Here is a 23258-nt window from a genome sequence, read left to right on the forward strand (position 1 = left end):
TCCACCCGCCTCCAGGACCGAGGCTGTAACGTGAATTTGGCTACGGCCGCAATACATCCAAACCACACCTGTTTCGCTTTTTTAAATATAATAAATACAGTGAAGAAAAACAGTAAATCTTCAAGAAAGAGTCTAAAGAAAAGACAGTTGACACTCTGGGGTTGCCATCAAATGCCACGCGGTCTCTGGATGAATGTCTCGAGGAGGTTGTAGTTGCGTTCATATCTGTAAGTTCCCTTCTCAAGTGTAGCTCTCTTTAGATGGAAACCTCGTACTCCCTGGTTTCCTGCAAGAGAGAGAAGCACAGATTTGTTAGATCTCGTGTAGTAGAGGGATACACTGATGGTTCCAGTGCTTCACGCCTTCCTGTGTCCATGCCCTTGGCCGTGACCCGGCCTTGCTTTTGCCAATGGTTTATAGGAAGATGGCACACAACAGGTGCTTGTTCTTGTGTCCTGCCCCTCTGCCATCACCATGAGCAGGACACATCCTGGTGGCTTTTAGACCTTGCAGTGAGATGAAGGACAAACAGAGAACAGGGCTGAGTCACCCAGCCACCAAGCAGCCGATGCCAGGGCTACCACCCAGCTGAAACTAGCTTCAAATACTGCCCCACCGGCTGATGAGTGAATTAATGCTTGTTGTTCTAAGCCATTGAGTTTTGGGATTGTTTTTTACTTAATTATCATTATACCTCTAGGTCACCGATATGCCCTACTAAGTATTAATAACATCTGGTCTCTAAAAATGCCCCTTTTCATCAGCCTGACCTTTTTTCATGATTTGTAAGCAAGCTACGTAGAATGCAAAATGACACATGCCCTTGCTCACCAGTGCCATCTGCAAGGATGGCAACGTGTGGGTAGAAACAGGTTTGCTTTCTCCAATATTTATGGAGTATGCATAATGTATGCCAGGCCCCCGGGACAAAGGACAGAGAGATATAAGAAGTCATAGGCTCAGCCCTGGAAGTGGTCATTGTCACATGCTTTAACAGAGGTCTCCAGGCCCTGCTGAGCCAACACAGACATGCCATCCCATCTATGCTCCACGGTAGATGGGAATGTGGTGGGAAGACTCTGAGGTGGTCCCCATGAACCCCCCACCACGGGGTTCACATCCTTGTGTGGTCCCCTCCATTTAAGGGAGGGTGGGACCTGTGATTTGATTCTAACCAATAGAATACAAAGGTGTTAGGATCTCACTTCCGTGTTTATGTGACCCAGGATTCTGACTTTGTCTTGCGAGGAGTCTCTCTCTCTCTCTCTTTCACTTTGACAAAGCAAGCTGCAAGGCTGTGAGCTGCTCTGTAGAGAGGCCCACATGGAAAGGCCTCCTGGTGACAGCCTGCTAGAAAATGAAGCGCTCATTCCAGCCACCTGCAAAGAACTGAATGCCGTCAACAACCACGTGAGCCTGGGGGACGGACCCTTCCCTGGTCGCGCCTCAGACGAGACTGCAGCCCCAGCTGATGCCTAGATCAGAGCCTGTGAGCCCTGAAGCAGAGGACGGAGCTCAGCTGTGCCTGCATTCCTGACCCACAGAAACTGTGAGATGATAAACATGTGGTGTTGTAGGTCCCTGAATTTGCAATCATATAGTTGCACATCAATAGATAACTAACACAGATCAGAGCAGGTGGGGGTGAGGGGAAGCTAGCAGGGACAAGGAAGAAGCCAAGTTTATGTCCCCCAAACACTGGGAGATGATTGCACATCGTTACACAGTGAATTTGAAGGATTGTGGTTTTGCAAAGTCATGTCCAGCCATTTGGTTTCTCACATGTGCCTCTGGGCCTTTGCACGTGCTCTCCCTTTTGCCTGGTACCCTCTTCAGCCCACCTCCTACATCTCAGCTTTACTATCACTTTCTCAAAGATGTCTTCCCCAACCCTCTCCAAGTGTCCCCCAACATATGCCCTCGTAACACCCTTTCCAGTTTTTTTCACAGTCCTTAAAAATCATGATTTATTGTAACCAAGATATTCATGGGCACATCTGATCATTTGAGGTCCAAAGGAAGCAGGATAGTATAATGATTTAGGGGACCAGGTTGGGTTGCACCCTGGCTCCAGGCTGTGTGCCACCTTGGCCAAATCATTTTGTCCTCACTCTGGGACTCAATGTCCTCATTAACCAATCAGAGATAACTGTGGAACCTATTGCAAAGAGCTGCAAGGATTCAAGGAGATTATGCATTGAAAGTGCTCAGCACATGGTACATATTATTATTATCATTACTGATATCTTTCAATAAGATAGATATTGCAAGGCTGTAAGCTCATTGCTGGCAGGATCCTTGTCTATTTGACTCATGACTGTGTCTCCAGTACCCAACACAGGGCCTGCCACCTTTTTTTTTTTTTTTTTGAGACAGAGTCTCGCTCTTTTGTCCGGGCTAGAGTGCCGTGGCGTCAGCCTAGCTCACAGCAACCTCAAACTCCTGGGCTTAAGCGATCCTCCTGCCTCAGCTTCCTGAGTAGCTGGGACTACAGGCATGCACCACCATGCCTGGCTAATTTTCTTCTATATATATTTTTAGCTGTCCAGATCATTTCTTTTTATTTTTAGTAGAAATGGGGTCTCGCTCTTGCCCAGGCTGGTCTCGAACTCCTGAGCTCAAACTATCCTCCCGCCTCGGCCTCCCAGAGTGCTGGGATTACAGGCGTGAGCCACCGCGCCCGGCCAGGGCCTGCCACTTGAATGCGTAGGCACGTTGCACACTGCCATGCCATAAGGAGTGGCAATGTGGCAGTAGGATGTGCTGCACTGGGGACACTGACCCCTCTTGGCCCTGTCTCCGCGGGTGTTGGGTGCAGACCCCTCCTTCTGTGCGCCTTCTGCGGAGAGAGAGGAGCCTCACGTACGGGCTCGTCATCAGCCTCCGTCACTTGCAAAGACAGCTGGGTTCTCCCAGCAGTTAGCCCCACAGGGGTCTTGGCGGGCTTGAGACAGGGCCAGTGGCTGTGCCTCTTGCGAGCAAAAGGAAACGAATTCAGAGCAAAGAGGAAGGAACTCACTCCTGTCTCGTAGATGGGGTTGTCAAACTCGGTTTCGACAGTGATCTGGCTGTAGGGGTGGGAGTACATCAGCGGCAGGCGGAGGCTGGAGTAGTAGCGACATCTGGGGGGGGGGACGGAGGGAGAGAGAAGTTACTTTCTGACATATTACAACACCGAATGTGAAGAGTGGCGCCACTTCCCAAGCAGCGGAGCCTCCATGAGTGATAACGAGGAAGTGTGAGGCGCGAATCCTAGCGAGGTGAAAACAAATCGTAATTGCTCTCAGCTCCTAACCCGGCCAGTGACGACTAAAGCCTTGGGACCTCCCCTTACTGGGGAGGGGGTGGAACTTAATTTGTTTTCACCTGTAAGGTGATTCGAGTTCCTCTTTAATGCAAAGGGCAACAACAACAATAATGAGCATTTATTGAGCACCTTCTATATGCCATGTTGCCTTAGAGCAGTCTTCTGTGACCACCGATTTAAAGGTGGCTTCTCTGTTACTCACTACACCCTATCTCTTTCCTCCACTGTGTTTATCTCGGTGTGTTATAATTTATTTCTGTACTTACTCTCCTCCCGCCCCACTAAACTATGAGCTCCACAGGGGCAGGAGCAACTTATGTTAGGCATATGCCTGCCTCAGGACCTTTGCACATGCTATTGCTCTGCCTGAAACATTCCTCTCCCACCTATCTGCATGGGTGACTCATGATCCCTTTCAAGTCCTTGCTGAAATGTCATTTCCCAGTGGGGCCTTCTCTACTTACCTCATTTAAAATGCAGCCCCCACTTCTATTCCAGAACCCTTTTCTCTCTCTTCCCAACTTTCTCTTCCTTGCTGCATTTATAACCTTCTATATACTATATGCTTTTCTTATATACTTTGCATATTGTCTATCTTCCCCCATTAGAATCTGAGCCCTGGGAGGGCAAAGATTTCCTTCTATTTTGTTCTCAGACAATGTTTCTAGAGCCCAGAAAACTGCCTGGCACATAGGAGGTGCTTGATAACTGTGAATTTGAATGAATTAGTGACAATCCTAGCTATAGTTTCCTGCCTTCCTTCTTTATCAAGTTCTACGATCCTCAATTCCTGGGACGATGTCTGGCACACGTTAGGTTGTCCACACGTTTTGTTGAATAAATGCGTGAATGAGCGAGTGAGTGAACGAGTCAGGGTGCCTGGGGACGTGTAATGTCTATGTCCCCCTCAACCATCAGCTCTCTGAGTCTTATCTGCTGCCGTGTGCTCAGCCGTCCCACCGTGGAGGCTTGGTGGGTGCAAAGTGCAAATATTCATCCCACCCAGCTGAGCTGCATCACACCGTCTCTATGATCACACCAACGCCGCTGTCCCCAAGCCACAGGTGGAGACCCTCGGTCGCAGGTGAGCCGCCCCGTCCCCAGGGCTGCTGGTGGCTCCCTACCTTGTGATGTAAATGTAGGCTCCTCCCAGCAGTAAGGAGATGATGAGGACCGGGATGAAGACAGCCAGGGCCATGTTCCCGCCTTCCAGAGACGACTCGGCTGCCGCTTCTGCTACTGAACACAAGGGCCAGTGAGGTCCTCATTCTTCACACGCGCGACTCACACGGGGACCTGGCTCCCAGGTGAGCACCCGCCTTCCCAGTTCTGCACCCACTCAAGAGCTGCCATCACAGAGCCTTAGACCGTAGAGAACCATCTCCAGGGGAGGAAAGAGGGCTGGTTCTTTGTGACGGAGCCCAGACTCATGCTTGGGTGGGATGGCCATAGGGACAGCCGAACATTATACTTTGGAAGCCTGCTCACACCATGCCCATTTTTGAGGGGCTACAGTTGAAATCTGGTTAAAATCCAATTCAAAGGAAGACTAGGAGAAAATCCCAAAGGCAGCAGCTGGGAAGGCAGATTTACTGGACATTTCATGGAGTGGAAGGAGAATTAGGAAGGGTCCGGACCCGAGATTCAGGAGTGGTGGGCAGGGACAGGCTGCCTGTATGGCCATGAGTTGGATGGTGCTGGGGACCAGCCACCGGGTTTCCAAGCAGGGGTCCCCAAGCCTGGCTGCTCACCCGGGGAGGGGGAGCTCATTGCACCCAGACTGGTGGGCTCCTCCCAGAACTACTGAGTCAGACTCCCCAGGAGCCATCTCTGAGCAGCCAGGACGGCAGCTGGGACAGCTGTCAATTCTGCACACCCCAGTGATACCCAACGGCGAAGACCCAGTTTTGACTCTAAGAGGCCACCCCTGCACCTCCTTGGGCTACCCTCTCCGTCTCTCCTGGAGGCTCCTGCTACCTCCTGATGTTTGTGGCAATTGCAAGAACTACGACAGTTGTTGAAGTGTCTGGGGGCATTTTCCCCAGCGCAGCTTGAAGGGAGAACCCCACATCTCTTCTAGAATCTTGGCCTCCAGGTTTCCTCCGCCATTCTCCATGGCCACATCTAATAGAGTTTAGCTGTACACCAATCTATAATCCATTAACTGCCACTTTATGGGGTCTGAAAAATCAATCCTAATGCCCAGGATAAATGCCCGGGCACAAAACGTTACGATGGCGCTCATAATCTCTGAGCAACCCCAGCCCTTTGAGACACCCCCATGGTTCATTGGTTGGCAAAAGGCAGAGGAAGGATGCTCTGAATGGAGAGCGACACGGAACGCCCTCTGTTTTCCAAGTGGAGGGACTAATCCATGCTCCTCCTGTCACTTATATCAGAGCCCTGGCTCTACCTGCTTGGATTAAAACATTGTCTGTTACCAGGAACAGCTGCTAATGAAATGTAATTCACATAGCCTCTGCTTCTGAGTTCACTCATTATTGTCAGAAAGCTAAAGATGGCTCCAGCAATAATCATCACAGCTGCTTAATTGGTTGAAACATTAAAAAAAAAAAACCGAAATGATATATTAAGGCATATATATGTTTTATGTGAATGGTTTTATACCAAATTTAATAGAGGTGACACAGAACACAGAGGGTTCTGGGAAAGAATTGCAGAATGAAAACGAAAACAAAAATAAAATCCTGGAGAGTTTTAAAGATCTGGTGCACATGAATAAACCTCACTTGGGAATTACCAATAAAAGGAGAAGAGAAGCAAGGAGGAGAGGGGAGAAGGGACTGGTATCTTGGGGAAGAAAAAAGCCTCAATGGAAAATGGACCATAGGACACTCCCAGGGCAAACTTCTCCCTCCAGAAACCACGAGCATGCTCAGTACGGGAGGCAAGATGCCTCTAGATTCAGCATCATAAAAAGTTTGACAAAAGCGTTGCGTCTCTCTCAGTTTTTTTCTTTCCTACAGACTCTCAGCTTTCCCCACCTCGTTGTCATTGTCACGTATAGAACTGGTGTCAAATCCCCTTCAGGTTATATTTAGGACCCTAACTTGCAAATTCCATTATTTTTTTCCCCCTTACGATATCATTTCTTTGGAAATGATCTTTGACAGTGTCAAGGCAACGTTTATTATTTATTATTTTGAAGCGCGTGGATAAAGATATTCGAGGGCCTGCCCTTGTGTTCTGCTGTTAGATTGATTCACTGGGTGTGCGTCATCCTGGAACTCACCTTCTAAAGCGTGTTCGAAACTGTCTTGATTAACTGAAAGAGAAATCGGGAAGCGCTGGTCAACGCACGGTGAATTCGCTCTGTTTGCATGAAATGGAGCCCCCCACCCCAGTGTGGATGTGAAAACCCGCGCCACACTTCGCTGAAGTTAGTGCTGTGTGTTTGCTTATCTTGGGCTACTGCAGCCGGTGGAAATGCCTGGACATGTTCACTTCCTAAGTTCCCAAAAGAAGACGAACTGAGTAAAAATAGTGCTAGCAGATAGTTACTAAACACTCACCATGTGTCCGATATCGTGCCACGAGTGGTATATACATTCGCTCCTTTAACCGTCACAACGATCTCATTAGGGCGATGCTATTATCATCCCCATTTTACAGATGAGCAAACAGAGGTTCAGAGAAGTAAAGCGACTTCTCTGACATCACACAGCTTCTAGATGCAGGCAGGATTTAAATGGGGACTTCTCCACGCTCTCTTTTCTCTGCTCTGAACTATGTGCTTAGGGTCTTTTCAAGGTTGTCGTGCAGACCAACCTCATGATGAAGCACGAGGTTCAAGACCTTTATACAAAATTCACCCAGAGGTGAAACTATTTTCCTACTTCGAGGTATATGTTTATGTAAACCGTTCTAATCTCCTTTTCATTCCATATTTATGTGACTAGGCTCTTTGTGTTGCCTGTAAAACTATGTTCGTTCATTTATATTTTCTGGAAAACTTCTCTGGAGGTTCCAAGTGATGGGGGCTGGCAGCCCCTGCATCAGTCATCTCAGTGGCTGAGCACTAAAACACACTCACAAGGACGAGTGTTTCTTCCAGGAACCCCAGGACTTCCTAATTAGTGCCTGGTTAATGTGATTCTCTGATCTATGTCACCATAATGTGATGACAATAAAACCAGTTGAAAAGCTGACTGGCTACCCGAGTGCAGGCATCTCTGAGCTCTGACATCAAGAAAATGGAAAGATTGAGGCAGATGCTGCCCACCCAAGACAGGAGCTGGACCGCGGTGGAGGGTCTGGGAGCTCGTGACCATCCAAGGCATCTTAGGACTAGAAGGAGGCATTGACTCTTACGTCCCTTGGAGCCCTGTGTCCACGGTCCCCTGGGGAGCATGTTAAAATGCAGATTCCTGAGCCCTTGCTGGGACCTGCCAGGGTGGCGTTTTTTGGGGTGGACTCCTCCAGGTCTCACCCACTCCCCAGTGATTCTGATGAAGCAGGCAGGTCTATTGATTCTTCCTTGGAAACACTGATCTGGACTCTCCCAGTTATTTCATACAAAGGGAAACCAAGGTCAGAGAGGGACAGTGGCTCGCCCAAGGTGACACAGATGGTCCACAGCAGAGCCAGGCTGGAGTCCAGAGCCCCTGAGTCCTAGTCGGGTGGCCTCACATTGGCAGTGAACCGCGTCCCCAACTCCAGACCACAAAGTCATGGACTCCACTTTTTTTCAGAAGAGGAAGTGACTTATTATTTCCTTGCAGAGTCAGTGGTGGGAGAGGGGGATCCCAGGAGTGGAAACAGACAGGGGAGAGAGGTGCAGGGGTCTCCCGAGAGCCTTTCCTGCTGGGAATTCTGCCGTATTTGTGGAAGAAGGTGAGGGGCAGCGAGCTGATTCACCTGGTGGGGCTTCAAGGGATACTAGTAGATGGAAAATAGAGGTTTCAGGAATAACCTGCAAAACTGAGCATTTTAAATCTTTTCCGGTTTTTTGGTCATTTGTGTATTTTCTGACGGTAGTTGCATTTTCCTATCAGATGGGCAACACTAAAAATAAATCGATAACATCCAGTGCTGGCGAGGATGTGGAGAAATGGGCATTATCACACATCACCGGGGGAGTGTGGATGACTCCAGTTCTGGGAAACAATGTGGCAACGTCCACAACAGCTCAACATCCACAGATCCTTGCCACACCGTCAATCCCACTTTGAGGAATCTGTTCTGCAGGATGAAAGGTGCCAGCATCCAGGGATTCATGGGCAAGGATGTTTTTAGCAAAACAAAACATGACAAAAAAAAAAAAAAAAAAAAAAAAAACACCACCCAGAAGAAATTTGGTAGCTCCATCAACAGAGTAAAGACTGATGTATCAAGAAACATACCATAGTGTGAAATGATAGGGAGTCATTAAAAAAAATTAAGATGGAGCTACATTTTTAAAAACATTTTTTAAATGTCTCTGCCAAGCAGAGTAAAAGCAAAACACAGAATATAGTATGGCATGACTTTTTTTTTTTTGTAAAAGATAAACAACTCCTGCCCCTCTTTCCAAATACGTCTATTTGTATAAATCCATGGAAAGATGACACTGGAAACTCAGGTGATTAGTATTGGCTTCCAGAGAGGAAGGGAAGGGGTGGAGGAAGGGAGGAAAAATTCTCTAACGCTTTATTTGCAACTCTTGATTTTTTTTTTCTACTTGTTCTGTGCAATACTTTTGTAATTAATCCAAGAAGAATTTAAAAAGTCATTGGGCAGGGGCGGGCGCGGTGGCTCACGCCTGTAATCCTAGCTCTCTGGGAGGCCGAGGCGGGTGGATCGCTTGAGGTCAGGAGTTCGAGACCAGCCTAGAGCAAGAGCGAGACCCCGTCTCTACTAAAAATAGAAAGAAATTATATGGACAACTAAAAATCTATATAGAAAAAATTAGCCGGGCATAGTGGCGCATGCCTGTAATCCCAGCTACTCGGGAGGCTGAGGCAGTAGGATCGCTTAAGCCCAGGAGTTTGAGGTTGCTGTGAGCTAAGCTGACGCCACGGCACTCACCCTAGCCTGGGCAACAAAGTGAGACTCTGTCTCAACAACAACAACAAAAAAAGTCATTGGGCAGATAAAACATGTAGAGTACAAAATGGCCCTTCTCATGGTATCCTTACTTACATTTTTCTAAAAAACCAAATGCTGTTAATTTTTCTTCCCCACAGGAAACTTACTGACAACATCACACTAACTTCTATTAACGTCCATGTAACAGTTAGAGGGTTTACAGGAAATCTTCACTCAGGAAAGCTTCCCCATATTTTAACTCTACAAAGTAGGTTTCCTGTGCCATCAAAAATAGATTCAATTATAGGGCTGGACTTAATCAAATTATGGGGGAATAAAATAAGGCATCTGTCTTAAATGCTAACGCATGCTTTCTTAATGTTCTCTGCTCTTCAAAAGGACCTCTTGTTCTCTTATTAAGAACTGCTTATTCTAATGAGTGCGATGTGCACCATCTGGAGGATGGACACGCTTGAAACTCTGACTTGGGGGGCGGGGAGTAGGGGAAAGGGCAATATACATAACCTAAACATTTGTACCTCCCATAATATGCTGAAATAATAATTAAAAAAAGAACTGCTTGTTCAAGACCGGGCTGAGCAAGAGTGAGACCCCACCTCTACTAAAACTAGAAAAATTAGCCGGGCATGGTGGCGGATGCCTGTAGTCCCAGCTACTTGGGAGGCTGAGGCAGGAGGATGGCTTGAGTCCAGGAGTTTGAGGTTGCATGAGCTTTGATGATGTCACTGCACTCTAGCCTGGGTAATAGAGCAAGACACTGTCTCAAAAAAAAAAAAAATGACTGCTTGTACAAGCCATTGTCATTCATATGGTAAGTCCTCGCTCAATACCAGGTAGATGAGATTAAATTGCATTCCTTATATCAGTGGGCTGATGACATGATACACCTGTGGTGCCAGTTAGATTAGTCTCTGGGTCCTGTCTTGGCCACAGTGAATCAGAATCTCTATGGAATGTGCCCAGAACTCTGTTTATGTTTGCATCCTATATTTGGAAAGCGCATAAATGGTTCTCAAAGTCAAAGGGCATTTGAACAACGACAGCTTGTTAGAATGTTTATTCCAGGGTCCTCCTGCCAATGACTCTGCTTTTGTAGAATTACTCTGGGGGGATTCTGGGGCAGACTCAGGGATACGTTTCTAATGAATATCCTGGGTGCTTCTGATGCTGGGGTGACGGGCTGGTTGGGGGCTTCCCTAACAGCCTGAAGCCCACCTGCAGGTAAGCCTGCTGTAGAAGAGGCAGGGGATGTACAGTCAGAAGATGTGAGTTCAAATCCTAGCTTTGTTTCATACTAGCTGTGTGGCTTTGGAAAAGTCATTTAACTTCTCAGAGCTTCTCTTTCCACATCTGTAAAATGGGTAGGCTGTCTCACCCACCTGTGGGCTGTGATCATGAGGCTTAAATGAGGTGATTCAGGGGAATTTTTTTGAATAGGTAAAATTCACAAAACATGAAATTAACCATTTAAAAATGTTACAATTCAGTGGCATGGAGCACATTCGCAATGTTATGAACAGTTCCAAAACCTGTTCATCACCCCCAAAGGAACTCTGTACTCATTACGCAGCCCGGGGCAACCACTAGTTTGCTTGCCGACTCTATGGATGTACCTATTCTGGATATTTCATATAATGGACATACGACCTTTTGTGTCCGGCTTTTTTCACTCAGCATAAAGTTTTTGATGTGCATCTATGTTGTAGCATGTATCAGTACTTCATTTCTTTTTGTGACCGCATGATCTTCCATTGGACGCATGCGCCAGAGTTTTGCTTACTCATTCAGCCGATGGACATTTAGAATGTTTCCATCTGCTGGCTGTTATGAATGATGCTACTATAAACATTATTGTACGAGTGTTTGAATACCTGTTTTCATTTCTTTTGGACATACACCTAGGCGTGGAAAAGCCAGTGAGAAAGCATTTTTAAGCCTTAAAGCTGCGGGTCATGAATAAGGCATTTGGGGATCCACTGAAGTTACGGATTCCCAAGAAGAAATGTGAAACTTCATGTTTCTGTCCCCCCTGGGAAGTGAATTCAGAGCAAAAAGCCTGTTTCTCAAAGGTGTATTCACACCATAGAAGGTTAAGATCCACTGGTCTAAAACATTGACGCTATTCGCGCTATTATAATTATTATTGATTTTACACCGCAAAGGCCCAGATCAACCGATCCAAATTCCACTTGGGATGTCACGACTTAATTTCATTGATTCTAAGGTGCAATTTCCCTACTTTTCTACCATCTGAGAGATGGGGGCGTGTCGTCAATCAATGGTGTGTTCTAATCGCTGCCACTAGGTGGCGCGCATGAGTCCCTGTGCGCGCAAACGTGGGCGAGCGAGCACCTTGCAGCTATAGGGGCGCGCTCGTAACGCACGGGAACGAGTGGTCGTGGCAAGTGGGTGCAGGAGGTGGGAAATGTTTACGCCACGTTCTCCAAGCTGGAGTCAGAGCAGGCTGGCTCTCAGGGCCGGTACTCGGTGAGGCAAAACAGGCGTCCAGGGCACAAAGGGTTAAAGAGGAGATTCTTTCTTAAGGTTGGCCACCTGTCTTGCCTCCCCAAGTCCCAGCTCCGCCTCTACATAATTGCAAACCCTTAGCACCAAAGACTTCAGGTTTTTTTTTTAACAGACTCTCCTAAGGAATTCTGCATCTCTGAAGCTTTTGATGGGACAGAGGTGATATGGAAGGACACTGGAGACTCTGAGTCACAAACGATTCCAAAGTGCCAGACCCCGAAGGTGGGGAAGTTTAAAGACACCGGATCCAACTGATTTCGCTCATATTTTCATTTTAACATTTTCAAAAGTGTCATAGATGATAAAAATCTAAGCTCGAAAGAACTCTTTTAGAAAGTAAAAATAAAAAGGCTAAGCAAGGAGAAGACATCGTGTCATAGTTTAACTGGCAGTAATTTTGTCCTTTTTCAGTAGCGCATAAAGTGATGGTGGCCTCTTAGCTGTAAGGAGGTACAGTGGCCCAGTTTTTCAGAGCAAGTTTAGAATCCCTGTGAGCCAGTCCTGACATCTCCGGCTCCTTGGACCCCGCGGGGACAGCAGGTCTCTTTACCTTTACAGACGGGCAGTGGACCGTTCCAGTGGGACGGCTGTCCCAGGATGCAGCGAATGGTCACTTCGCCCATGAGCTCGAAGCCTTCGTAGCACATGAAGGTGAGGGACTCCCCTGGCAGGTAGAGTCGCTTGTACAGGATTTGGTATCCGTTTTCAGGCAATCCTGGATTGTCACATGCCAGGGACTCCTCCGCTGAAATCCAAGCCAAAAGGAGCTCTGGTGAGATGATGCGAATCTCTGGGGGCTCCTACTCGTGGCCTGTCTGGTCTAGCTTTGGCCGGTTTCCTCTCTCTACAGCCCCACCTGGCTTCGGACTCATGGCCATTCCCCAAACACACCTTTCTCTCTCCCATCTCGGGGGCAGATTATACATGGTCATGGTACAAGGAACTGGGCTGTGGAATCTGGGTTAAAATCTGGGTTCTGCTATTTATTAGCTGTGTGACCGCCAGCAAGTGGCATAACCTCTCTGGGTGTCAGTTGCTTCATCAGCAAAATAGGAATAATAGGACCAATCTCATAGGGATTTGGAGGCTAAATAAAATAAAGAAGAGAATGCTTAGGATGTTCATGGCATGTCATAGATGCTCAGTAAATGATGGATGGTGGTGGTGTTTAGTTATCAAATAGTCTTCCTGCGTCCCACCTTACATCTAACCTGGTAGGGCTTGTATTTCAATACTCAGTCCTTATTTCTCCTCCAGGAAGCCCACCATGATGCCTCCTACCACCAACTGAGTCACCAGCCTTTTAAGTTCTTCCTCCACACCAGCACTTCACATACTGTATTGTATTGAACTATTAAATATTTGTTTCACTCACTGGAGATGAGCCTGTTAAGGCAAGCTTGACGATCAGGGCTTGGGATACAGTAACAAACAGCACAATAAATACCCCCCACTATTATAATTGGCCCACACTGCCATCTGGTGGCTGCTCTACTCAGCTGCAGGCACAAAGTTCCCGGTAGCCGGAGACCTATTGGAGAGTCGAACCTACCGGTTTAACTCATTCCAGGCCCTGCATGGGATCTAGTTCTTTTTCTGTACTCAGCTGGAATGGACAGCCAGCAAACACTGCTTTGCGCACAGGACTACAAATCCTAAAACATCTAAAAAATTTATTAATTTTAGAAAACTTAAAAATTGTAAAATCCATGTCACATGAAATTTCCCATCTGAACCGTTTTAGGTGGACAGTTCGAGAGTATTATGCACATTTACACTGTTGTGCAATCAATGTCCAGAATTCCTTTCATCTTGCAGATCTGAAACCCTAGACGAGTTAAACAACTTTGCATCTGCCCCTCCCCTCGGCCCCTGGCAGCCATCGTCCTACTTCCTGTCTCCACGAATTGGCTGCTCTAGAGACCTAGCAAAGGTGGAGTCATACAGTATTTGTCATTTTGTGATTGGCTTACGTCGCTTAGCGTAATGTTTCTAAGGCTCATCCATGTTGTAGCATGTGTCTGAATTTCCTTCTTCTTTAAGGCAGAACGACATTCCACTGTGGGTTTATGCCACATACTGCTTTTCCCATTCATCCAGCGACGCACACTGGGGTTGCTTCACCTTTCGGCTACTGTGAACAAGGCTGCTATGAACGTGGGTGCACAAGTCTCTCTTCGAGACCCTTATTTCAGTTCTTTTGTGTATATACCCAGAAGAGAACTTGCTGGATCGTATATTAATAGCAATTCCATTTTTAAATTTTTGAAAACCTGCCACGTTGCTTTCCACAATGGCTGCACCATTTTCCATTCCCACCAACGGTGCACAGGGTTCCAACTGCTCTATATTGAATCCTAAAACAGTTGACCTTGCTTTGGCTTAAGAAGTTCCAGGTCTTCAAACATCACATCCGGCACCTGCCATCGGCGGCTCAGAGACACCAGATGCAAAGAGCTTCCCGTCCTCAGCTTCCAACACCCGCTGGATTAGCAAAACTCTCTGAAGATCTGGCCTGCTGTGTCTTTTACCCGAAGTATTCCTGCAACGTCTGAGGGCGTTTTGCAACTTACTAGTGTCATTCCCAGCTTGTCAGAGTCTCGACCCTGCAGATCCTCAGTTCAGGGCTTGGAGCAGGTGGGGGGCTGATATCTTGCCTGATGATTCCGATGTGCCTTCAGGGGACACCGTTTCTCCAGATTTGGCTTTGAAGGCTTTGTTTCATCTCCTGCCTCCCTCCGTGATGGATCCTTAACGCACGTTGGACTAACTGCATTTTGCCAGGTGGATGACACTGTTTCACCGTGGTGCTTTGGTCTGTGCTGTTCCCTCTGCCTGGAACGTCCTTTCTCCTCTCATCTCATGGGGGCTGTGGTAGACATACTCTAAGACACCCCCTAATAACCTCCTGGGACTCCCTCTCTCTGAGTGTGGGCGGGAACTGTGACTTGCTTCTAGGCAACAGAATACGGCAAAGGGGACGGGACGTCACTTCCGCGATGATGTTACGTACGATTGTTAACTTTGTCTTGCCGGAAGATTCTCTGTTACTGTCTTTGGTGAAGCAGCTCTGTAGCTGCCCCGTGGAAAGGGCCACGTGGCAGGCAAGGAACTGAGGGTGGCTTCTGGCCACAGCTGGGCAGGAACCGAATCCTGAATACAACCAAGTGAGCCTGGAAGTGGATCCTTCCCCAGACAAACCTTCAGATGCGACCCCAACCCCAGGGTCTGTCTTATGGGAGATCTCCAACCAGAGGACCCAATTAAGGTGTGCCCAGCGTCCTGACCACAGAAACTGTAAGATAATAAATACATATAGTTTGGAGCATCTTATTTTGCAGGAGGAATCTCAAGAATTTCCTCAAGACCCAGCTTGGACCCCAATGGCATGAATTCCTCTGTCCTTGGACCTGTGTTCTGCAACCTGCACAGACCTCTATCCCTCGATTACAGTCTCAGAATCCTCTCTGGCATTGTTTGGTTCTCACCTCCACACCTCTTTCCCAGGTTGGGCACTCACTGTATGCTCATGCCAGGAATCCCACTGCCCAGCACAATGCCCAATTCATAGGAAGCATTCATTGATTCAGTCCACAAATGTTTATTGAGCAATTATTATGTGCCAGGACATAGGTAGCACCGAGGACACAGAGGTGAATAATACAGATATAACCTCTGGCCCCACTGAACTCGTGGTTTGAGGAACATAGTATAATGGAGGTCCCAACTGGAACTCTTTTCTCTGTGAATATGATATATTTAGCTAGTGCAATATAAATTACAAAGAATAGTTACTGAGCTTTTGCAAATCAGGATATTTCATGTAATAATCTATATTTCTGGCTTCTTTTGAGACTCTGGAAGATTGGACCATCCTGTGGTCACATAGTCACATGGCAATGATCAGCTGGAGTTGAGCAGTGGCTATCCCCCTTAGACTAGGGCTGTATTTTATTTTAGCCACAATCCCTACCACTCCCTATTGCCTTTCACATAGCACTTGCCTGGCCCGGTAAGCATTTAAATGTATCACCTTTCCAATGAAAAAAATGAATGAATCAGTGAATGAATATGTTTTAGTATAAGTGATCACCACTGATAAGAACGTGGGCTTTGGTCTCCTCCAATGGAGGGGTCCGTAGGAACCTGCCTCCTGCTCTTGGGATTAAAGGATCTTCCCGTGTACTGCAATAGCAGTCTTCACTCGGACTTCAGAACTATCTTCTTCCCACCCTTGAAATCCAACCAGCCCAGAAGTTACCCTGTGGAAAGGAACTTTCCAGGTCACCGTTCCATTGGAGTTGTGTCTTCTATGACAACAGAGATATGCTGTGGCGGGCACTCATGCATTTATTCAGAAAATCTACTGCAGCGCGTCCAGCGGAGGGTCAGGAGGCGAATCAGACACCACTGCTGCCCTCCAGAGCTCACGGCCTGGTGCTCTAGGGGGCCAAGTGAATGTGTAAATGGGCCATTTAATTAAAAATGGCAGGTGCTACAGAGAAAGAAACTCAGAGGACCCCGGGTGCCCGGAGGAGGCCCCTAATGTAGCCGAGGGGAGGGGCTGTTAGAATAGTTGAGCAAGACAGGCTGAGATGTTGAGTATGGTTCCCTTTGCACACGACTCCCAGATATGAGGCTCCAAGTGGCTCAGCTGGTACTTGGCCAAGGCTAATCCTTCCGTTTAATGAAGGCCATCCGTGTACTTGAACTTCACCCCCTGGCATGTCAGATCAGCCTGGACATTCGCCAAGGCTGCTGTATCTGAGCTCAGAATGGAATCACCAGGCCTCCCTCAAACCAGTCGTGCAGGTCCTGGCAGGGCAGGGCCCTGCTCTGTGTTCCTGCAGGAGACCTCGGGGGCTGGAACAATTAACCGGCACAGTGTGCCTGGGGGTGAAGGGGCTGTGGGAAGGGTAGAATTTCACTTTTATTTTTTTCCAGCCTATGTTTTGATATATGGTTTTTTAAGCAGGGTGGGCTTATATTCCTTTTAGAATAAACACGGATGGCATTGTGAACAGGACCCAGTGCTGATGGTGTTCAAATGCTTCCTTGGAAAATATTCCGGAAAAGTCTTTGGTCCTCAGCCCGGCTGAGCTCACTGCTGCGCTCTTGGCAGCCCGGTACCTAGTAGGTGCCTAATATATGTTTCTTGAAAGACCTTACTTATATCATTTTGATGAAAGGAAGGTTACAGAGTAGACGTGCTTGGGCTCAAGGGTCCAAGAGCTCAAGATTCATATCCTAGTTGTGTGTCTGCGAGCGTAACTGACCTCTCTGAGCCTCAACTTCCTCACCTGTAAAATGGGCTATCTCGTAAGGCTGATATGGGGCTCACACAAGCTCACGCCTGTGAGACAAGCAGCATGGAGTGAGTACCCAGAAAGCGCTCATTATTTTTATGGCCTTTATAATTCTTGTCTTATTCTCCTATCACCCGTACTATTGTTTCCTTAATTTTTACAAATTTCTATTGACTTGTTCTTCCATTTAAATTGCGCTATATCATTTAGCCTCACCCTAAATAATAATACTTCTATAATCACAGGTTTCAATGGTCAGTCTTAATTTTTCTCATTTTCTTAGCCAAAGAAAGCAAGGATCCACTTCCAGGCTCACTTGGTTGTATTCAGGATTCAGTTCCTGCCCAGCTGTGGCCAGAAGCCACCCTCAGTTCCTTGCCTGCCACGTGGCCCTTTCCACAGGGCAGCTACAGAGCTGCTTCACCAAAGACAGTAACAGAGAATCTTCTGGCAAGACAAAGTTAACAATCATAGGTAACATCATCTGGGCACTGTTTAAAGCCAGGTGGGTACCCCCAGTAGTGGATATAATGAATGCTCTTTGGGAACTGCAGCCCAGTGCATGCACTTACAGTTTAGGAAGTCTCAGTATCCAGAATTCAGTGTCTGGGTTTTTTTTTTTTTCAGTCCTGTAGACTCTGCACCTCTTTTGCGCCAGGCCTGTGCTAGGAGCTGGGTATCGAGTGGTGAACTTGAGAATCATAGTTTCTCTTCTCCCAGAACTCAGTCCAGTGGGGAACAGAGAACAGCTGTCTGGTCATGGCAGCCCAATGAGACAACAGCTGTGCTGGAGGAGCACAGAGGAGAAGCCTCCCCCTCCCTGCCCCTGGGCGGAGGAGGTTTCCTATTACGGACTTGGTGGCTTCAAAGTGACCCTTAAGGGAACGCAAATCCCATGTAGTACCTGCAGTGCAGCAAAATGACCAGCAGGTGGCAGTGGCGACTGGGAAGGATTCCCTGAAATTTTCTTTCATACATTAACAGATTAATTAATACCATGAATATTTATTGAGCACCTTCCATGGGCCAAGCACTGTTCTTGGCCCTGGGCATACAATGAGCAGCAAGACTGACATGGTCCCTGCCTTCAAGTAACTTAACCACAATTTATTCATGCATGTATGCCACAAATATCTCCTGGCACCCCAGTCCTGTGCCAGGCACCGTCCTGGCCCTGGGGAGACAGAAAGGGGACAAAGGACGAATTATGAGACCTGTATGTCAAGAAGGGTGTTGACAGCAGGTCTAGGAAGAGGCGACGGGACCCCGGGCCAGGTGCTAGAATTCCCCTAGGGTATGTAGGGCCCTGGCCCTGCCCTCCTAAGGTATTTTAACTTAATTAGTTCCCCAGTGTATGCGTTTAAAACTCTCCAGGAAATTCTAAAGTTCAGCTTGGCCTCAGAACCGCTGCTTGGGTGTCTTGGCATGGTTAATAAATTAATTAATCGCTTAATTCATTAATTTCCAAAATATTTGAACAGCCATTCTGTGGTAGATAATTTGCATACATTATTTCTAATCCTTCCCCAAATCCTTGAAGGTGACAGCAGTCATGACCGAAATAGCCAACACTGACTGAGAGCGTCCTCTGAGCCAGATACTGTTTTGAATGGTGTGAATTTGCATGAACTCGTTTAATTATCACAACACCCCCAAGACACAGATGTCATCATCAACCCCATCTTATGTCTGAGACAAAGGAAGCACAAAACTGCTGGGTGATCTGTCAAAGGTCACAAGCTAGTGAGTGGCAGAGGTGGGATTCGGATCCAGGTGGTCCAAGCCCTGTGCTAACTACCGCGCATGCAGCCATTTTGCAGATGGGGCAACCGAGGCTCAGGCGAGCTTACTGTGACAATCCCACAAGAAGGCAATGGCTGAGCTGTGACGGGAGCTTAGGATTCTGTGGCTATCAAGTCAGTCTGATTCAATGCTGACCCCACCATCCGTAAGCGTTTGAGAAAATGTCTCATGGAAATTTTCCCTGGCAGGAACCAGCCCTTGGAAGGCCTATGTATGTTTCTTCGGTGCCCAGAAGATGGCAGGAGAGTGATATGGAAAGTGACCTGAATTTGGAACTGGAAGCTCGGGTCGCTGTGTGACCTTGGGTGAATCACCTTATGTCTCTGGGCTTTATTTTTCCTGCCTGTAAATGGGCTGGACCAGGAACCTGTTCTGAGCTGAGACGTGGCTGCGTAGTGACATGTTGTCATACTTTGAAATAAGTTCCTCTAACTCAGGTGATCTCAACCCACATGCTGTTCCCATCTGGGCCGGGCAATGCGCTGTGGTGAAGGCCGTCCTGCGCCTTGTAGCATCTCCGGCCCCTCCCCACTCGGTGCCAGTAGCACCTTCCGCAAGTTGTGACAACCAATCATGTCTCCAGAAATTGTATTAACAGATGTCCCCAAGGGAACAAAATCTCCCCTGGGTGAAAACCACTGGTCTAAGGTGATTGCAAATGGTGTGACTCCATCCTCTTCTCTCTCAGGAATTCAGGTGAATTGGACTGATGATCTTATAGACATAATCCCAAACCTACCCTCATTTCTATTTCCCCCCCTACTTTCCTGCTCTCTTTAACCATAGGAAAAACCTTGTACATTAATGGAATGCATTTGAGCGAAGTGCCAAAAATCAGGTTCCCTAAAACACCCCACAAGTGGCGGAGCATTGACACTGAGCAGTAATCAGCCACCAACCTTAATTGAGCACTTACTATATGCCAGGCACATCGTTATAAGCTTTTATGTTTATGGTTGGCACGTTCATTTTTCAGTCTTTTTGGTGAGCAAACTGGCTTGTCCAAAGTCATTGTGCTGCTGAGCGACAGGGCTGGGACGCAAACCTGGACACGTTGGAGCCTGAGACCTGTGCGTTTAATGCTTGTTATATCCAAGGGCCCTTGTTGTACCCACATCCCTTGGGGCTACCATGGATTTCTCTGAGCTATTGCTTTCTCGGAGACAGGAATTTCTAAATGAGGACGGGCACGCAGCTAGAATCGGATGTGCTGGCCCAGGTGTGGCCACTGCGGATAGCTCATCAGCAAAGCTTTTACCGCGGCCACAACCTGGCCACAAGCGTGCGTGGGCTCTGTCCGGGCTGGGAAATCCCTGTGTCTCATATCCGGGGTGTTCTGGGGACCGCGCTGTGAAGGGCCAGGCCTCTCAGGGAGTCGCTGTCCCTTAGCAAGGTAAGTGCCTCCCTGGAGAGCGAACCGTAAACCCCCCACTGGATTTTGTCACATTCTCATTCCTTTTGGTGGTGTGGTTTATGTTTTCGGGATGGGAACCTCAGGAACCATCCACCGTGCAAGAGGGGAAGTTGCAACAACGTGGGGAGGTTGCAGTGAAGACAACATTGGTTTTGTTAACAATAACGATGACAGTAACAGTAACACATACTGTCATTTGTGGAGTCTGCTGGGGCCTGGGGGATTCAAAGCTCCACTGGATACAATTCTAGCAAGTGAGTTATGTGTTTGATTCTATGAACATATAAACAGATCATTTCAATCAGCTGCAGGGAGTGCTGTGAAGGATAGAACTCTAGGTTCCATGGGAACTCTGGGAAGAGAAACACAACCTAGTCTAGGGAATCAGGGAGGACTTCCTGGAGGAGGTGATGCTGAAAATTCATTGTTATTTCCTTCCTAGACCCGTCTTTCCCACATACCCCTTCCTCAATAGACTCCAGGCTCCACAAGAATGTGAGTCATATCTGTTTATACATTACTGTATTTCCAGTGATTACCACATGGTTCCCAAACTGTGTACCAACATGCCCCAGGGTGCCACCAGGAACTCACAGAGGTGTTGCAGGACTTTGAAAACTTTTGAGGAAGCACAGTGACATCTGTTGGACCCTTGTGAACTACTAGCTTGAGATAGTTCACAGGTTCAACATTAAGTAGAGCTATCTTTTTTTTTTTTTTTTTTCCAGTGATGCCCCATCTTTGCCAAGCTGGGTTTTCTGTGGTTGCTATGCTAAAAAGCAAGAATTGAGACAAAATCAACGTGGAACAGGAAATTAGGGTGGAGGAGTCCAACCCGACCCCAAAGTTTGAGAGATTTTGCCTGGCTCAACAGGTACACACATCCCTGGAGCAGTCACAGTAGTTAAGAATGAAAAACATTATTTTTCTTTCCATTTACATGCGTTACTTTTTCAAACGGCTACTAATTGTCAAGATGTAACTGCTCATTAAGCTGTTTGGACCTAACTGTTTAATGAATGGAAGTGTTAGGTACTTTGGCGTAGGACATCTGGGTGCCGTGAGTTGAGAACCTTTGGGAACTTCTGTCCTAGCACATGCTGGCCCATAGGAGGCCTTGTTGAGTGACTGAGTTGCGCTCAACAACCCTTCCTGCTAGAAAGCATCATTCCTTTTCACAGATGAGGGCTCTGAGGCCCAGAGAGGGCAAGTTACTTGCCCAAGATCACCCAGCAGAGCTGGGGGTGTCTGACTGCGAAACCCAGACAGTGCTGACATAGACAGGTCTGTCTATGCCTGAACTGTCTGTTCTTCCCATCCTGGTACTGACCAGGCCTGACCCTGCTGAGCTTCCAAGATCAGGTGAGATTGGGCGCGTTCGGGGTGGTACGGCCGTAGACTGAACTGTCTGTTCTTGAAGCGCCCTGGGGGAAGTGGACTAGGAGTGAAAAGACATGGCCTTGAGTCCCAGCGTGGCCAAAGCATGGCCTTGGGCAAGTGACTGGGCAACACTCTGCAGACAACCAGAACTTACACAATTTTCTGCCTGTTTCATGAGTTGTGGGTGGAAGATCTTTGCCAACTGTAAAGCCCCGGAGCTTTGCACAAAAGCTGAACTGCAAAGTAATGGGGTGGGAAGATGCTTTTGGGTTTAATCAGGATTGAGTTAGAATCCTGGTCCTCTTTTGTGCTGTGTGACCTCAGGGAAGCTACTCACCCTCTCTGGGCCTTCTTTGCCTACTTTTAAGTGGATACACATGCCACCTGTGTAGTTTAGTGAAGGTGAGCATGTAAATGTTGGGGAAGGGTTGGCACACCAAAGGCGCTCATCAAATGGGGTCTGTTTCCTTTGTTCAGTTGGCGAAACATCTCAAAGCTGTTTTATGCCTAACAACCTCATCCTTAAAAATACCTTCTGAACCCACACCGCAGCCTCCCTCTCACTCGAGTGCCATGCTGCGTCCCCTGCGTGGTCTCCCATCAGCCTTGCCTGCTCGTAACGCCACTACAGCCACACGCCGGGTTCTTCTCCCGGCTTTCGGGAGGCCCGTGTGTCTCCTGACACGCCACTTGGCTCGTGAACTCATTAGCATGGGTGTCAGGGAAGCCGTCTCGGCTCAGCACCGCAGAGCCAACGCTGAGATTTCAGGCGGCTGCCGCAGCCCGGAGGGTCTTCGGAGGCTGTGCGTCATTAGTGAAGTGTCTTTTCTTTTTAAAAAATGAGACCTCCACCTTTCAGCATTTTTAGATAAGCTTTTATTTTTAGCTTTTCATCTCTGGGTCTCTAGCAGCTGGAGTTGCCAAAGCCGCCTCTGATCACTCTCACAGTCACCAGAAGGAGGTGGGGACTCTGCTCATTGCCTAAGGCTGCCATTAACGCAGGACAAGGATTTGGGGAGGGGGCGGGGCTTAGAACAACAGAAACTTATTGTCTCACAGTTCCAGGGCTTGCAAGTCCAAAAACAAGGCGGGTGCAGGGCCACACTCCCTTTGGCGCCTGTAGGGGAGGATCCTTCCTCCCCTCGTCCATCCGGGGGTGTGCTAGAACCTTCCAGCAACCCACGGTGCGCCTTGCTGGCTGCAGTAGGCGCCTCTGTCATCTCCCGGCGTTCTCCCTACGTCCGTGTCTCCCTCTGTGCCCAGATTTCCCTCTTCTTGCAAAGACACCAGTCATCTTAATCCAGCATGACCTCATCTTAACTTGGTTGCCCCTGCAAAGACCCTATTTCCAATCAGGGTCACAGTTACAGGTAGTGGGGGGGGGGAGGTTACGACGTCAACATACCCTTTTGGGAATATCATTCAACCCACAGCGGGAACCAGCCAGTGTGGACTCGGCCCCAGAGTCTGGGGA

The 23258-nt window shown here is 47.8% G+C and overlaps 1 protein-coding gene across 1 annotated transcript in view; it reads right to left on the minus strand.

The window, feature by feature from the left end:
* Positions 1-256: 256 nt before the first annotated feature.
* Positions 257-23258, minus strand: part of SEZ6L (seizure related 6 homolog like) — a gene marked incomplete at its 5' end in the record, with an annotated part of 73052 nt that continues 50050 nt past the window's right edge. The window contains 5 exons of the mRNA XM_069497279.1: positions 257-286; positions 3020-3122; positions 4432-4543; positions 6561-6593; positions 12432-12626. Coding sequence (XP_069353380.1) covers positions 257-286; positions 3020-3122; positions 4432-4543; positions 6561-6593; positions 12432-12626 — 473 coding nt within the window. The remainder of the gene's footprint in view (positions 287-3019; positions 3123-4431; positions 4544-6560; positions 6594-12431; positions 12627-23258) is intronic.

The sequence above is a fragment of the Eulemur rufifrons genome, chromosome 21, assembly GCF_041146395.1.
Source record: "Eulemur rufifrons isolate Redbay chromosome 21, OSU_ERuf_1, whole genome shotgun sequence".
NCBI classification, from domain to species: domain Eukaryota; kingdom Metazoa; phylum Chordata; class Mammalia; order Primates; family Lemuridae; genus Eulemur; species Eulemur rufifrons.